Consider the following 13269-nt stretch of genomic DNA (forward strand, 5'->3'; position numbering starts at 1 on the left):
CCCCCCCCCCCCCCCGCCCCAATCTTCTCAGTGCTCTTCTCTTTCCTCAGAACTGGAGCTCTGCACATCCCAGGCCCAGGGAATTTCAGCCTGGAGAATTTTAACCCTTTCCTGCTCAGAGCATGTGCTGAGCCCCTATCTGTGCAGATGGCCCAGCCCCGCCCCCCGTCCCTCACTCCAGCCTCTTGAGCTCAGAGCCAGTGTAATCCTCCTCTTGTGTGAGGGAGCCTCTCCCCTGCAGAGAGGAGGAAAGCCTGCCTCGGAACAGCCCTGGACAAAGGGGCTGAGATGCCCCATCAAACTGCAGGCTCCAAGGTTTGAAACACGGGGATGAATCCTATCTGGTATTTGCAGTTTTTAACCCCTTCCCCAGGCCAGGAGCACCCCTTAACTTCCACTCCTCCCCCAACTCTCTCTTCATTCCCTCTCCCTCTGGCTCTCTCCCCCTTCATGCCCCTCCCCCTCTGTCTGTCTCCAGACTCTCTGCTGCTGGGAGGTGTTTCTCTCCCATGCATGAATGAGTCTCTGTAATGAATGGAAATGAATGGATCAGGAATCCAGGCGGAGGGAGGGAGAACGAGGGGGAAGAGACAGAAAGACAGGATAAGGGCAGAAGGAAGGACTGTGGAGTGTGAAAGGATGTTTGGCTGGCGGGTCAGTTAGGGGTCTGAGAGCAACTGGTCTCACTTGGACAACTGGGGAGCATGGCAGGCCCACCCCGTTTGCTCATTAAGCTGCACAGCCTAACTTAAATGAGAGAGGGGTATCCTGTGATGGTTTCTACCACCAGGGGGTGGTGGTGGTGATGATGGTGGTGGTTTTGGACTAGGCATTTAAAATGAAAAATTTGGGGGAAGACATCTGGGTTATCAGGGAGCCTGTGGGCTGGGCAAATCAAGGCGTACAAATTTTGAAGACGGCAGCCCCCTCCTGTCTCAGGGTGCAAGGAAGGGTAATGAAGGGACAGGTTGCAGGAGTAGGGGCTGCTAAGAGTATGGGGTTGGGGGTGCCTCTTTCCACTGCTGAAAACCAGGGCTCATCTTTCCCTCCAAACCTGTCTCTCTTGCTTTAGCTCTTCAGCACCTGTTGCCTTCACTAGCAGCTTTTCCTCCTCCTCTTCCCTGCACTCCCCAGAACCAAAGAATGTGAAGGGGGTCCATGGAGGTGAGTGAAGAAGCCCTGGCCTGAACCAACCAGCAAGTACTTAACAGTTATACTCCTTCCCCTCCCTACCTCTCTTAGAAGTTATGTCTGTGGCCCCAACAGCTCAATTCCCATTCATATCCCACTTCCCCAAGGTGAGTGGGAAGGGCACTCGGTGTTCCTGATCCAGGCCCCAACCCACCCTCCCTCGAGTTCTTCTGGCCTTCCACGCCCTTGCTTTCCCCACAGCTGTCCCTTCTCCATCCCTTGCTCTACTCAGGTCTTTCTCCACAGGGCTCACGTCCCCGCGCCCCGGGCGGCCACTTAGCGCCCTCGCCGCCCGCCTTCGACGGCGAACTGGATCTGCAGCGCTACTCCAACGGGCCAGGCGTGAGCGCCGGGTCTCCAGGGATGGGAGCGGTGGGCTGGTCCGAGAGTCGTGCAGGCGAAAGGCGCTTCCCCTGCCCTGTATGCGGGAAGCGCTTCCGCTTCAACTCTATCCTGGCTTTGCACCTGCGGGCGCACCCAGGCGCCCAGGCCTTCCAGTGCCCGCACTGCGGCCACCGTGCAGCGCAGCGTGCCCTGCTACGCTCGCATCTGCGCACGCACCAGCCCGAGCGCCCGCGTAGCCCCGCCGCACGCCTGTTGCTGGAGTTGGAGGAGCGCGCGCTCCTGCGCGAGGCCCGGCTGGGGAGAGCCCGAAGCTCAGGGGGCATGCAGTCCACCCCTGCCACTGAGGGCCTGGCGCGGTCCCAGGCTCCTTCGTCGTCCGCCTTCCGTTGCCCCTTCTGCAAAGGCAAGTTTCGCACCGCGGCGGAGCGCGAACGCCACCTGCACATCCTGCACAGGCCCTGGAAGTGCGGCCTGTGCAGTTTTGGCTCCAGCCAGGAGGAGGAGCTGCTGCATCACAGCCTGACGGCCCACGGAGCTCCTGAGCGCCCCCTGGCGGCCAGCTCGGCTGCACCCCAGCCTCAGCCTCCACCCCAACCTGAACCTAGATCAGTCCCAGAGTCTGAGCCGGAGCCTGAACGTGAGGCAGCCCCCGCCCCCGCTCCTGCCGCTCCCGAGGAGCCCCCCGCGCCCCCGGAGTTCCGCTGTCAAGTGTGTGGCCAGAGCTTTACGCAGTCCTGGTTTCTGAAGGGCCACATGCGCAAGCACAAGGCCTCCTTCGATCATGCGTGTCCCGTGTGTGGCCGCTGCTTCAAGGAGCCCTGGTTCCTTAAGAACCACATGAAGGTGCACGCCAGCAAGCTGGGCCCGCTGCGTGCCCCGGGGCCTGGTTCCGGGGCTGCCCGGGCCCCCCAGCCTCCTGACCTGGGCCTGCTGGCCTATGAGCCGCTGGGCCCCGCGCTTCTCTTGGCCCCGGCGCCCACTCCCGCTGAGCGCCGTGAGCCTCCGAGCCTCCTGGGCTATCTGAGCCTGCGAGCTGGCGAGGCCCGGCCCAATGGTGAGGGTGCCGAGCCTGGGGCTGGCCGCAGCTTCGGAAGCTTCCGCCCATTGCCCTCCGCTCTCCCGGCCCGGGCTCGCCGGCATCGCGCCGAAGAGCCAGAGGAGGAAGAGGAGGTGGTGGAGGCGGAGGAGGAGACCTGGGCCCGCAGCAGGGCGTTGGGCCCTCTGGCTTCACTGCACCCGCGCCCAGGCGAGGGGCCAGGGCACTCTGCGCCTGCTGCGGGGACCCAAGCAAGGTCCACCGCCACGCAGGGTATGTAAGGGGTCTTTTCCCTCCAAGGTTTCCACATTCTGGGCCCATCTGATGCCACCACTGCCCTCCTGTCCCCTCCTCTTTAAAAAGGACCTATCTCTTAATTCTCGATTTTTTTTTTTCCACCCCTGGAGGCTACTTTTCAAGGGCATAGCACAACTCACAACAAATCCAACCTCTCAGGTTCCCTCAAACATACTGTTTCCTTCTGGGGTCCTGAGGGGAAGCAATCCTAAGGGGTGGGTGTGGGGCGCATGGCCCTGATAGGGTTAGGGCAAAGGGCCTTTCTGACTTCCCTTAACGTGTGTGTTGCAGAAGAGAATGGGCTATTGGTTGGAGGGACCCGGCCTGAAGGGGGCCGGGGAGCCACAGGAAAGGATTGCCCCTTCTGTGGAAAATCTTTCCGCTCTGCGCATCACCTTAAAGTGCACCTGCGAGTGCACACAGGTGAGGGGGGCAGCCTCTGGGGTGCGGAGGGACCTGGAGGGCGGGAAGAGACATGAGAGAGCTACCGGAAACGCAGCCTTCAGATTGGCCAGTTGAGATGGGGGAATGCTGCTCTGTTGAATGAGACGGGGTGGGGGTGGCAGTGTGTTTTTCTGGTCCAGAGGCGCTTGTACAGAGAGCGAAATGCGGGTGGGGGCGGGCGGTGATCGTGCCTCTGTGACCCTGTCGCACCCCTTTCTCCAGGCGAGCGCCCCTACAAGTGTCCGCACTGCGACTACGCGGGCACCCAGTCCGGCTCGCTCAAGTATCACCTGCAGCGCCACCACCGAGAGCAGAGGAGCGGGGCGGGCCCCGGACCACCCCCGGAGCCGCCACCCCCTTCCCAGCGGGGTTCGGCACAGCAGGCACAGCAGTCGGGAGCCAAGCCGGCTCCGCAGCCTGCGACCTGGGTGGAGGGCGCGGCGAACCCCCGGCCTCCTTCGAGCGCGGCGCCGGGGTCCCGTCGGAAGCCCGCCAGTCCCGGGAGGACCCTGCGCAACGGGCGAGGCGGTGAGGCCGAACCCCTGGACCTGTCCCTGCGGGCGGGGCCGGGAGGCGAGGCTGGGCCGGGGGGTGCCCTCCACCGATGCCTCTTCTGCCCCTTCGCCACTGGAGCCCCTGAGCTCATGGCCTTGCACCTGCAAGTGCACCACAGCCGCAGGGCTCGGGGCCGCAGGCCGCCCCAGGCCGACGCGTCTCCGCCCTACGCCCCTGCACAATCGGGAGAGACCCCTCCCAGCCCTCCGCAGGAAGGGGAGGAGGGCCCCGGGCTGTCGAGATCGGGAGAGGCGGGGCTGGGGGGACAAGAACGGTAGGGAGCCCTCTTAGGGGCGGTTAGCTTAGTGAGCTCACCCCGCGGGAGCGGGGGAGCGCTAGAGGTAGTTGGGTAGAGCAGCCAGCAGGGGGCAGCGTGGGACCCATATCCCAGCCCCAGGCGGACCAGAGGTGGAGGGGGTGGAGGGCGTGGCGGGCGTAGGAGGGTGGGCGGGCGCTACCCACCCAGCCCAGGGGAGAGTCACAGTGCCTTAGAAGTGGCAGGGGTGAGGATCAAAGAACGGGGTCCCAGGGCTGGCAGAGGGTTGTGTCCCTGTTGAGGAGCCGCTCTGCCAGTCTTTGCTGGTCCATAGGCGTGAGAGTTTATTTTTGTACAATGGGTGGGGGTGGGGGGCACTGTACCCTTCTAGCCCCTTCAGGGGCCCTGTAGACGTCGCTATTTTTGGTACGATTCCTGTCATCCCTGTCGCAGAGTTGTGTCCCCAATAAACAGGTGTCTTGAGGCACAGGGCGCTGTGTCTGTCTGCCTATGTCCTGTCCTCCTTGGAGGTTTTGTCGGAAATACTTCTGCAGGCGCTTAGTGATCACCCAAAGAGCTTAACGAGGAATGAGAAATCTTGGGCTTTACCCCCAGACTTCGGCTTCTGTAGCTCTGGGGGTGGGGCCCAGGAATTAGCATTTAGCAAGCAGCCTAGGGGACTCTCACGCCCTGTGGTCTGAGGACCTCATCCTGAGAAGTGCTGGACGGTGCTGGATCCAGCTTGAGGGTGACCACCTCAGCCTCCGGAAGTGGGTGCAGCGGGACAGGAGGAACTTGGCAGAGTGCATTGAGCCTCCGAGAGCCACCGTGGAGGAGACACATTCTCCCGCACCCAGGCTCAGTTTGGGGCCAGGAAGGGATACTGGGTGCCTTGAAGCCTTGGTTTTTATTTTCTGTGTTCCAGTTAATGGTTGGGTGAGGGGAAGTTCTCAAGGTGGCAGTGTCACTTCAACCCAGAGGTCTGCTGTAGCTCTTCCGACACAAAGTGTGAGTAAATACGTTTAATATAACAACAGTATTATAATAACAGTAATTACATGTATAAAGTTTGCAGTCCCCCCCCCATAATGGTTTGCATAGCTCCATTTCCTATGACACCCCAGAGAGGCGTCACCAGAACTACAGCTGACCTGGCAGAGATGAGTCTTCTCAGGAAGAGTCCGGGTAGCACCAGACGGAGGGGAGGACGCAGGCTGTTGGGGGAGGGCCGACACGGAGCAGTGTCCTGGGAGTAGGCAGTGGCCCGGGATGGGGAAGGACTGGATGAGGGATCATTTCTCCACCTCCAGGGTACGAAGGCAAGCAAGTGTGGCCACGCTGGTTCCTGTAGGAAGGCACCCGGCTGGAGAGAGCTAGGGACAGCAGCAGGGAAACACACTGGTCCTGCGACCTCCTCTCTGTCCAGGAAGCAGAGAGAAGGAATTCAGTGCTCTTCCAGTCCTCCACTATGTCCCACTGCCATCCTGGCCCAAAATGTGCTGACAGGAGGGACTGCAGCTAAGTTCTCCATCTTCTCTAGAAGCCAGGAGAGAAGAGGGAGATGGGTCGGGAGAGGGAAGAAGCTGACTTGCAAGCAGCTGGGGGAAGGAAGGCAGTTGATGCAAGAAGTTAGGAGTGTTGGATATAGTGGAGAGGGGGTACTGACTTACCCAGGTCACAGAGGAGTGGTGGGGTCACTCAGGGCTCGGGCATGACTCTGCAAGGAGATGAACTGCAGTGAACTTAAAGGGCAAGGAAATGTCCTCGTTCCTATATCCACCCCCCCCCAAGCCTGCCAATTCACCTCTCTCCTCCTCCCCCAAATTCCTCAATTTGGCGGATTTAATCCAAGTCCAGATGCTGTTGGCATTGCCCCCTTTCCATCCGCTCCTGCACTGTGTTCCTTATTAAAGACTCCTTTTCACTTCTGACCTTGCTGCCTCTCAGTCAGGTCTAGGGCGAGAGGACAAAGGCAGACTGGACAATATATCCAACCTATGGTCTTGCTGGGAGCACAGGCTCATTGGTTCTCCCTGCCCCCGTGGGTTGGAGGAGAATAGCCCACTCAGAAAGTGGCTGAAGAGATCACTCCACTGCTAGCCCTAGTATAGGGACTTACCTGCCGGGACAGCCCTAAGATCCCTCCACTGGCCAGAGTGGGAGTGCTGCTCCCAGGGTGGGGGGGTTGCAGGCTGGGGCTGTTTCTTGGTCCTGGGGACACATCTCCAGAAGAGTCAAGTGTTTCTGGGGCTGGAGGGGAAGCTAGGGTGAGAGCAGGGTATAGAACCCCTCTAGATTACCTTAAGCAACCAAGCTGCTCCATCGGGGAAGAAAAAGCTCCATAGCAACAGGAAGCTGTGAGTCACCATAGCAATCCAGTTGCAAGAGAACCCCCCTACCAAAGGCAGGAAATTGTCAGCAGCATCATTAGAGCAAACCAGGGAAGAAGCGACAGGAAACTATAAGGATTGCCGTGGTGAACCAGGAGGGTACAACAGGAAGCTGAGCAGTTTCCATAGAAACCCAAGGAGAGCTAGAGAGAGAGGTACAGAGGAAGTGCTTCTTAGCAACAGGCTGCTGTAAGCATTATCCTAGCAACCAGATGGACGGCTCTTTTAGCAATGGGGAAGCTGTACATAGTTGTCATGGCAACTGGGCTACTTGGCTAGAAAAAGGAATTGCTTAGCAGCAAGCAGCCTGAACATCACCACGATGACCCAGCTGTTGGGAGCCACCCCTTGAGAGGTGCCTCACCCAGGGAAATTTGCTTGACGTCCAGATCCCAGGCCTCCTCCTCGACGCGGGCAGGCAGGGAGCAGGCTCCCGGTGAGAGGCCGGGAAGGGAAGGGCCGGCATGCTCAAAGGATGACACGGCCACAGAAGCCCGGGTGCGGGCGGCTGCAGAGAGGGGGCGGGGTGGGGTGGGGTGCTGGTGTGGGAAAGCCCTCCTGGCTCTCTGAAATGACCCTCAGTCTTGCAGAGGGCCTCCCAGTCAGTCCCACAATTTCTGGGAAGACATGTCCACTCATTACCCTTCCTCACTTTTCCACCATGCCTCCCCACTATGCCCTCACTCTCAAGGTCTTGACTCCTGGGGGCCGCCCCCCCAGCACTGTGGCCCTCACCTCTTCCAGTGAGCAAGGCACTCAGTGTCCGCTCCCCAAGGGCTTTGATGTCCAGGAAGGGTTTATTCCCAATGCCCATGGAGACCATCTGCTGCACTCGGAGCTCTAGGGAACAGAGACCCTGTTACCAACCTCCTCCAGCCACCCCCCTTTGCTCCAAGCACTATCATGGTGGACTCTTCTGCTTCTTGCCATTTCTCATTCATCTGGTATCTCCTGTTACTCTTGCTCCAACTGTCACAACTTGGATGGTGATGGTGGGCCTTGACTACCTCCTCAGACAGCTGTCTCTTGTCTCCTACATGTTGCATCCTGCCCATTTGTCATCCCAGCCACCTAACTTCTAATACTCACCTTCTGCCCTTTATCTTGGGCATTAAGAGCAAAGCCCTCATTTTTACACACCTTTATAGTTTATCAAGTGCTTCGATAGAAAATCACCTTATTTCATCGTCCCTATCACACGAAGCTGTCACTTTCCTTTTTTCAGATGAGTGGAATGGGGTTCAGAGAATTAAAAACAAAAACCCATCCCCCAAAAAATCCCAGAACAAAACACACAGAAACACTAGTCCAGGTCACACAGCAAGTAAATTCTGGAACCCGGGTCCAGTGAGCACTCCCTCACCCTCTTTTGCCCTGCCATTTGCTCTTGCTTTTCTGAAATGGGTAGCTTCCTCTTTCCTTTTGGTATACCTTAGACTAATTTCTATGCCAGCAATCTCTCTCCAGTCAGATCCGGAATCATCTCCTAAGTCATTCCTTCTCCATCCCACACCCTGTTTTCCCAAATGGTCTCCACATGCTCCGACTAACCTCCTCCCGTAACCTGGACCTTAAGCCCACCCCCCTCCCCCCGGCTCTGCCTGGTACCCTTGTTGTGAGCTGCCTGTCTCCACAGCAGCTGGGCAACAGAACTGGTCCACTTGAGCTTGATCTCTGGCGAGGCTGCCTGCAGTGTGTACGCTTCTCGAGTACGCCGCCGCCGGAACCACAACTCAAAGCAGAGTCCACTGTCCCCGATGTTTTCTGTTAGCCCCATGTCAGCAGTCTGAGAAAGAGCGGAGGAGAGTGGGTGAAGACAGAGTGAGGCTTGGCTAGATGGTACCACATGGAAAAGCACTACACTTAGCTTGGCATCTGGTAGATGTTCAGTAAATGTTTGCTCAACACCTACCATATGCCAAGTGTTCTACATTTAGTCTTCATAACAACCATAATTTACAGAAGGGGAATGCCCAGAGACACGAAGCAACTTGCCCAGGGGCTTATCATAGCTGAATAGAGAGAGAGGGTTCAAATCCATGTCTACATTATTCCAAACCTAGGTTTTTTTCTCTATACTGTACTCCCCGTCCCCCGCCTCCCCCCCATAGCTGGAATGAATGTAGGGAGACAAAGTTTAGAAACCCTTAGGGGATGCCTGGGTGGCTCAGTCGGTTAAACGTCTGCCTTCGGCTCAGGTCATGATCCAGGGGTCCTGGGATAGAGCCCCACATCCAGCTCCTTGCTCAGCGGGGACCCTGCTTCTCTCTCTGCCTGCCGCTCCCCCTGCTTGTGCTCTCTCTCTCTGTCAAATACATAAATAAAATCTTAAAAAAAAGAAAGAAAGAAACCCTTAGAATCACGCCATACTGCCTGATCTAGGACTATAGGTCTCTCTCTCTCTCTTTTTTAAGGTTTTATTTTTAAAGTGATCTCTACACCCAACGTGGGGCTCAAGCTCACAACCCAAGATCAAGACTCAGACACAACCAACTGAGCCAGCCAGGTGCCCTGAGGACTATAGGTCTCTACTGATGTTTATCTGGATACCAAAGCGGTTTCCCTGAAGCAAGGCCTCCCTCCTCTCGTGTTCGGTTCCATTGTTTCCATCAACTTAAGCTATTAGATAGATAGATAGATAGATAGACAGATAGATAGAGTCCTTTCTCGTCACCCCCAGGGACCACCCCTAATTCAAAAAGCATATATTCTTAATGGGAAAGGTCCTCAATTCTGGCTTGGAATGCCTTGTGAGTATCCCACATGAATGATAGGGAAAATCCCAATGACAATGACAGGAATTTCCATCACCTCTGACATCCTAACCTGATAGTTGATTAAGGTCAAAACCTGTTCTAGATGATTCAGATTCTGAACCTGGGTGTTTGGAGTTGAATTTCCAGAACATCTTGAGTTCTCAAGAAGAGCATGACTTCCTGTTCCGTCCCTGCCCCCATCCCCCCAATCCCAGCATTGTACCTTAAAGGCCTGCTTGTAAACAAAGGTTTCTGAGCCCCCCTCAGGGCCCTTGAGCTTGCTGAACAGGAGGAGATGCTCAAAGAGAAAGACATGCCGAAGGCACTTCTTTCGGCCACAGATGACGGTGAAGGGATCCCGGTGTAGGAGCTGACCCTGCTCCTTCAGATCTGTCTGGGGAAAGGAAAAGGAAAGATAATTGGTCCTCAAGCCCTTTGGGTATATTTTATGGGGAGTAAAAATGGGATTTATAGGGCAAGGGGCCAACTCTACTGGTTCTCAGGCTGAGTCCGGAAATCAGGGAAGGCCTCAGCCGAGAATCCGTCCACCAGTCACCATGCACAGCACACCTGGCCTAGCCACGTAGTCCTGCCTCTCCAGGGAGAAGGCACCCTGCACGGTGGGGTTTATTGCCTCCCATGGGGAAGTCTGTAGACGTTGGAGATCAAGCACCATTCTGACCCAGGAAGAGAATGAGCAAAGAGCCGAAGGGGAAAGAGGTCTATCAGAGGAGGTAGCTTTCCCACCTGTTCTGGACCTTTTGGGTTAGAAAGAGACTAGGTAAGGGAGAATAAGGAATGTGTTGGGCGGCGAGGTGCCTGAGGAAGTGCGGAGGAGATAGGGAAGGAGAAACACTGGGAATAGAAGAGGAAAGCACAGGCAGAGGTAGGATCATGGGATGTTGGGCAGGACATAGCTTCTTTACTTATAGATGAGGACACTGAGGCCCAGGGAAGTTCAGTGACTTGACCAAGGCCATCTAGCTGATTGGAAATTAGAGCTGGGTCCTCTGATTCTGAGTCTGGTTTCTAAAGCCACAGGGCTGGACAATTTGAACTGGAGTGACGAGCCATGGCCTCACCTCGCAGCCACGCACAGCCTCCACGGCCAGCAGGTCTCTGCCACGGGCCTCCTGTTCCCGGAGCAGCTGCACGGCAGCCCCAAGAGCCTGGCGCTCAGAACTCAGCTCAGGCCCAGCTTCCCTTAGGAGCTCCTCCAGGAGCCGCCCATACCGAGCTAGCTGCTCCAGGGGCTGCTGCAAGGCCCGGGGCAGGGGGGGGCCACTCTCCGCTGAGCCCTGGTTGGGGAGAAGACAGACAGGGATGAGGGGAGGGGCTGGAGCTAGCGGGGGCTGAGCTCTGTCGGGGAGGCGGATGGTATTCCAGGCTTTTGGGGGGTAGAGGAAGCCCAGAGACTGCTGAAGGTAAGGTGGAACTTTCCCCAGAAAGAAAGCAGATAGGAGGTCTGCAAGAGATTCTACCAGCCTCTGAATCTTGAAGGAGAGGGATACAAATAATCCCTTATAGTCTCTGGCTTTTAACTCTTGAAGTCACTTTCACGTAAAGTCTTTTGATCCTCACAGCACTCTGTGAGTTAGATACAGTGGACAGTGCCCCCATTTACCAGATGTAGAAACAGAGGCCCAGAGGAATCAAGAGTCTTGCCCCAAAGTCCCTCAGGATAAAAACTCAGGCTCAATTGGCTCCCAGTCCAGTGCTCGTCCCACCCTCGGCACTTCGGGGAGATTATTGGACACATCCAGGAAAGCTTTTCTTCCCCGAGAGACTTTGAGGTTGGGTGCATTTTAGGGATTCCTGGCCCCTCTCCTTCTCGTGGGGGTTGGAGCAAAGTTTACCTTGGTTGGGGGGCCAAGTGCAGCCAGACCATTCTCCAGTTTGTGTTGGTGCTTCACGTACTGGGCGTAAAGGCCGAACTGGTCCCCCTGTGCCAGTGGGGAAGAGACAAGCCATCACCTGGTGAGAGACAAGCCTCTCTCTTTCCTCCTTCCCATCCTCACTACAGCGCAAAGGAGAGACAGGCCATTCAGTCTGCCTGGGAAATGACAGGCTCCCACGCAGAGAGTGAAGGCCAGGCAGCACTTGAGGCCAGGGACACAGGCTGAGTGGATCCAGAGGGGCCCAGAGAACAGCCCTGGGCCCCAGAGTCTCGGACCACACACTTTCGAGGGGACGGGGAGCAGATACTGAGAATGGATACAGGTGGATGGGGCTGAGATGTGAGACGGGAGAGGACCTAGAAGAAGTGTTAGGGGTCACTCACATGGCGAAGGAAGCAGGCCCCAATGCGCAGGGGGTGGGTGGCGCAGCCCTGAAGCTCCCGGAGAAAGTGTGTCCGATGGAAGCTGCGAAGCTTCTCCCGGGTACTCAGGGCGGCGGCCCAGGTGCCCCTCAGTTCAGGAGTCAGCTCGGGCCCTGGGGGCGGCACTGGCTCGCTCAAGGTGGCCACGTACTCCTGCTCACAGGCGATCAGCTCCGACACCAGACGCTGCTGGGCGCTGCAGGGGCAACAAGGAGTGTCAGAGGAGGCTGGGGCACGGGACCCCCAACAACACCGGATTCTTTTCCTGCCGGGCACTTGGGCCTGCCTCTTGGGCAGTAATTGGCCTGGGCTCTTACCTGATGCTTCGCTTGCGCTCCATCCGGGGCGTGCCTACTCCCCAGGGTCCATCTGGACCTCCAGCCCGGCCAAGCAGCACATGTTCTCGGGGCGAGCACGTCCTGTCTACCACCTCGGTACTGGTGACTTCCAGGCCTCGGATCAGCACGGTCCTTGGAGGCCTACCCTCTGCTTCTGGAGCCGAGTCAGGGCCCTCCTCTTCACAGTCCTCCCCACAGGGGGCCAGGGAGCAATGGGATGGGGCTGCACGAGGCCCAGGGCTGCCGGGGAGCAGCAGAGAGCTAAGGCTGGGCGAGGGGCTGTGGGGGCCCCGGGGGGCCCCTCCGCTGCTGGCGCTGTCTGCCCGCCGCCGCCGGTGGCCCCGCGGACTCGCCTCCTCTCCCAGCTGCTGCTGAATCCTCCTCTCCAGCTCTTGGCAGCGGGCCCGGCAGCGGCCCCACTCTCGCAGGGCGGCCGGGCTGCCCAGGTCCAAGGCCAGGGCCCGCATCTCCTGGAAGGTGCCGGCGCTCGGCTCCGGGGCCCGCCGCAGGGCCAGGGCTGCCAGCACGGCCTCCCTACCGGGCCCCGCTCCTGCCAGCCGAGCAGAACCTTCGTTCACCCATTCGTGCGCCTGCCGGGCCGAGGGGGCGGGGTTGCGGAGAGAAAGAGTGAGGTCCGGTGCCACTCACGCATGCTGCCCAGTGGCAGCGCCTGTCCTTTTTTTGCTGACGGCTTCCCAGTGCCCACCCCCTCTCAGTCCGCTGAGAACACCCTCTTTCCTATCCCAGTGCCACCGCCTAACCGTGTCACTCTGAGCTGGTATGGAGACAGTGGGGCCTGGATGAAAGAAGAACCAGTATTTACAGAGAATTTATCAGTGGCAGGCTCTGTACTAAGTGCTTCTTACATACTACCTATATCATTCTCGCAGCAGCCCTGTGAGGGGGGTGTCTATGGAGGCATGCTCAGGCTTACTAACTGGTCCCAGGTCCTTCAGCAAGTAGGTGGCAGAGCCAGGCATCAAAAGAGATGGTCTCCTGAGTCCCTGCTTTTAGCAACTACCCGATCAGCTTCCCCAGGCAGAAGGCAGGCCGGGATGGGCATGGAAGGAAGAGGCTCTGCACACACCTGCTGGAAAAAGCGCTGTAGCCGCAGGGCTCGATGGAGGCCACTCTCAGCCTGCTCCAGCCGCTGTTCAAAGACATCCAGAACCTTCTGGGAGGTGGTGTCCTCCTCCAGGGCCAGGGCCTCCCGTGCCTGGGCCAGGCGCTCCTGGAGAAGGAAGGCTGCACTCAGACCTGGTCCTCAGCCCCAGTCAGTTTCCTCCTCCTTCCCACCCTGTGCCTCTTCTCCCCTGCCCCTCTCCCCCTTCTCCCCCGCCC

General features: G+C 58.1%; 2 protein-coding genes across 2 annotated transcripts; one reads left to right on the top strand and one right to left on the bottom strand.

The window, feature by feature from the left end:
- Nucleotides 1-24: 24 nt before the first annotated feature.
- Nucleotides 25-4615, top strand: ZNF219 (zinc finger protein 219). The gene is made up of 4 exons (XM_031025992.2): nt 25-1164; nt 1438-2845; nt 3161-3292; nt 3536-4615. Exons 1-4 carry the CDS (start codon nt 1159-1161, stop codon nt 4144-4146), a joined length of 2157 nt encoding a protein of 718 aa, XP_030881852.1. The 5' UTR covers nt 25-1158; the 3' UTR covers nt 4147-4615.
- Nucleotides 4616-5131: 516 nt separating this feature from the next.
- LOC102746850 (rho guanine nucleotide exchange factor 40) lies at nt 5132-13185 on the bottom strand (the record flags this gene model as incomplete). The annotated part of the gene is made up of 12 exons (XM_081810461.1): nt 5132-5542; nt 5795-5841; nt 6244-6374; nt 6879-7022; nt 7250-7354; nt 8123-8300; nt 9494-9664; nt 10353-10568; nt 11127-11213; nt 11552-11786; nt 11908-12518; nt 13016-13185. Coding segments are annotated over 11 exons (2090 nt in total), but the record flags the coding sequence as incomplete, so codon positions are not given.
- Between the last annotated feature and the right edge of the window lie 84 nt (nt 13186-13269).

The sequence above is a fragment of the Leptonychotes weddellii genome, unplaced genomic scaffold (genome assembly GCF_054177405.1).
Source record: "Leptonychotes weddellii isolate Sample4059 unplaced genomic scaffold, ASM5417740v2 HiC_scaffold_2636, whole genome shotgun sequence".
NCBI lineage: Eukaryota > Metazoa > Chordata > Mammalia > Carnivora > Phocidae > Leptonychotes > Leptonychotes weddellii.